Here is a 3,499-nt window from a genome sequence, read left to right as displayed (position 1 = left end):
GAAAATGAAAATGGATTACAGGTAGAGCTCGCCTTTTTAAGGCCCTTTATAGCTTTCATTGCAGCAAGGGTGCTCCGGTATATATCTACCGTCTCCTCTCCGAGGGAAAAGGTTGTATCGAGGCAATCACTTGAAGGGTTACTAGGAACTGTGTCTATCTGATCTTGTGCAACGGCAGTCGACTCAACAACCTCAGCTTCTAGTGGGAAGAGGAGCTCAAGATTTTCCTCGCACTCACGAACTAATCGCGTGAGAGGTTCGGTCGTGAAGAAGGGCTGATGAACAGCAAGCTGTGTAAAAGGTAGGCGTAGCAATCCCCCGGTTCTTTTATCATATTTCTTCAAAATCTTAAGAAGACCTAATCAAATACGCAAATACATTTCAGAGTTCCCATGTTGTGCAAGTAAGAGCATGTTTGGCTAAGTTTTAAAAATACTGTTCACAAGTAGTATGTTAGAAATAAATAAAATCTTTTATTGGTCAAAGTTGGAAATAACAAGCCACTTATTTTCACAATAAGCGCGAGTAAATTTCTTCTTCTTCTTCCCTTTTTTCTTTTTTGGCTTAAAACCGAAGAAAAATTTATCTTATCCAAGCATGTTTGTGAAACAAAAAATTGCGAGCAACTTCTACTTTTTCTTTTAAGCTTAGCAGAACATGCTCATAGTCCAAAGAAAATCATGGTATATGAAGCTATATCATCAGTTTTTCAGAAACTTGGAAACTGGGAACCACCATTTCCCAGGTGAAACCTGTAATAGACAATCATAGAAAAACATTAGTGAAGCAGCATCTTACCAGCAAAATTCAGAGAGCTGTAATTTTTCAGAAGAACCATTTCCCCATGAATGGCAACAAAATCTTTACGTATATCCATCATCTCTTCACTAAATTCAGTATCTGATCTGAAGACTCTGTCTCTACTGCCTTTTTCCTTCACTCGTTCAATTCTTCCCTTCAACTCCTGCAAAATGGAATGTGATGAATGAAGTGCCAAATCAACATATATTTTTGGTCTCCACCAAAATGAAGCTTCCCATGTAATCTGCTAACCAATAGATATACTGTCTAAAATATTACTAAATGACAAAAAAAGGTTGACATTTGCAAAACCGATGAACCTTTAGTGCACTAAATTTTGCTAGTTTCCGTTCCTAAATAGAGGTTTAGCTATCATCCGGCTAAACTCATATCTGGAAATGGAATTTTATATTATCTATCTCAGCATTAATACTCTGAGTGCCTTAATAATAAGGTTAAGGCAACTACCGGTTACAGAAATGTATCAGTTTCATTTTTCCACCAAAAGAATAAAACTCATAATAGTTATGATGCACTCAAAGCATTCTGCTATATTTGAGAACCCTAAGTCTATTCAATTAAGCATACGGGACACATTATAAGCACAACCATTTATTTCTAATGGTTTACGGCACCTGAAAGAAGATATATTTACTTTCCGATAGTATCTTGCAAGAGAAGACTCCTGAGCTTTCATATCCCATAGGGCTAAAGTGTAAGCTCAAAACATACTGAAGAGTACAATGGACAAAATTAATTTCTTTTCAACCTACCAAACATGCCATGTGCATTCAGTAAGTTAAAACAGTAGAAAACCATCTGTTCTTCTAAACAAGTCCATGTTAAAAATTTCAGTTGAATCTCGGGTTCCATGGCTTGCTTCAGCCATAGAGAAAGGACACAGAAAAAGAAAAACGGAGTTACAAAAGAATCTTAAGTTAAAATTATAGCTAGTAAGAGGTTAAAATATCCTCTTTTGGTGCAAATGAAACATCAAAGATACTACATCACTAAACAAACACTTAGATAGAATGGAATTTGCTGCTAATATCCTATATTAACAACCTGCTTTGAACAAGACTGTTTTCTAATTGCTACTACCTTCTCCTTCTGTAAACATCTAATCGGTCGGAACAAATACACAATCCAATTGAGAGCATGGGAGTTGGGAAGCAAATGAAACATCATAGATACTACATCACTAAACAAACACTTGGATAGAATGTAATTTGCTGCTAATATCCTATATTAACAACCTGCTTTGAACAGGACTGTTTTCTAATTGCTACTACCTTCTCCTTCTGTAAACATCTAATCGGTCGGAACAAATACACTATCCAATTGAAAGCATGGGAGTTAGGAACACTAAATTGAATATAATATGTAAAAACATCCAACTCAAGGAATTTTGTGGTTGACTCCCTCATCATATGCCCCAACCCCTCTCTACCTCAGCCACTCTCCCAGAAGCCCAATTGTGCGCATATGGGTTCCAAGATCAGGTAATTTAAACATATCCTATGACATATTTGATTATGCCAATAAAGATTATTTTGCATTATCCAACTTACCGTCTCCACTTAAGGTATTTTTGATAGACAAAATTTAGCTTATTTTTTTAATTCACCTCGTCAAACAAACAATTAAATGATATTACACTTCATCTCCCTTCTATTTGAGCAACGATTATAGAGAAAAGTGTCTCCTCAAAAACTTTTATAATCACTCATTATCTCAATTGCTCGGATTTCTATTATTCTATATAGCTTCCAAATGAATCTGATCTGCCAATCTCTCATCAATATTTACTCCATATTTCCATTTGAACTATTCACATTCAAATAAATATGTCATTCTTTCTCCATAGTCTACGATGTTTGAATTAGAATTCAGTTCCCTGGTACAACTTCTCCATTCTTTTGAAAAGCACTGAATAAACACACAACTCTGAGAAAATTCAATAAGTTTTACAACAATAAAAGACGCAGTTTCCTAACGCCGAACAAATTTTCTGCTGTGACTTTAGCTACAAGATCAAGATACTAATAGTGTCTATTTATCCAACTTGGATAGGGTTAAAATTGTAAAGACGATAAGAATAAAAAACAATTTCACAGACCAAATAACCCACCATATAGTGTGCACAATATAGTATTGATATACGTGAAATCAAGAAATAACCTGGAAGCGGATGATGAATTCTTCCTCTTTATCGACGTAGAAATTGTTGAATTTTTCGAGTTCTTCGTTAAGAATTCCAACAAACCAGTCATGGAGCTCGGCTGACGGCAGGGGCGCCGCCAACCCATCTCCGTCCTTCGGCAGATCGGCTGCCGGGATATTCTTTAGGAGCTTTTTTAGAGGCTTGTAACACAAATACTTGTCCCTCCATTCCGGCAGTGTTTCTCCTAAATGGATCCCAAATTCTTTCCCGAATTTCATATGTAAAAATCGTTTCTTTTTCCAAAAATTACACTATCCCTGATGCCGGAAAAACGGATTATTACAGGAGAAGGAGAAGTTAATGCGAATTTCCAACGGATAACCTTGAAATCGACAAGAACGTGAAGATAATACACGCACTAGTGCATTTTTGTGGGGTGAGGAGTTTGCTTTTGGAATCTTTGCAGATGGGCTCGAAAAGACAGGGGCGGTTGGTACAATTTGTTTTTGGGTTATGGGGAATGAATTGGCACTG

The 3,499-nt window shown here is 36.4% G+C and overlaps 1 protein-coding gene across 1 annotated transcript in view; it reads right to left on the bottom strand.

Annotated features, from left to right (window-relative positions):
• LOC111372593 (SPX domain-containing protein 4-like) overlaps positions 1-3,499 on the bottom strand; it is a 4,338-nt gene extending 839 nt beyond the window's left edge. Inside the window, exons 1-3 of the mRNA XM_022994963.1 lie at positions 2,983-3,499; positions 799-964; positions 6-358 (exon numbers count right to left, since the gene is read on the bottom strand). Coding sequence (XP_022850731.1) covers positions 6-358; positions 799-964; positions 2,983-3,243 — 780 coding nt within the window. The 5' untranslated portion in view covers positions 3,244-3,499. The remainder of the gene's footprint in view (positions 1-5; positions 359-798; positions 965-2,982) is intronic.

The sequence above is a fragment of the Olea europaea genome, unplaced genomic scaffold, assembly GCF_002742605.1.
Source record: "Olea europaea var. sylvestris unplaced genomic scaffold, O_europaea_v1 scaffold1016, whole genome shotgun sequence".
Classification (NCBI taxonomy): Eukaryota; Viridiplantae; Streptophyta; class Magnoliopsida; order Lamiales; family Oleaceae; genus Olea; species Olea europaea.
The sequence above is the reverse complement of the archived record's forward strand: the minus strand, read 5'-3'. Positions and strand labels throughout refer to the sequence as shown.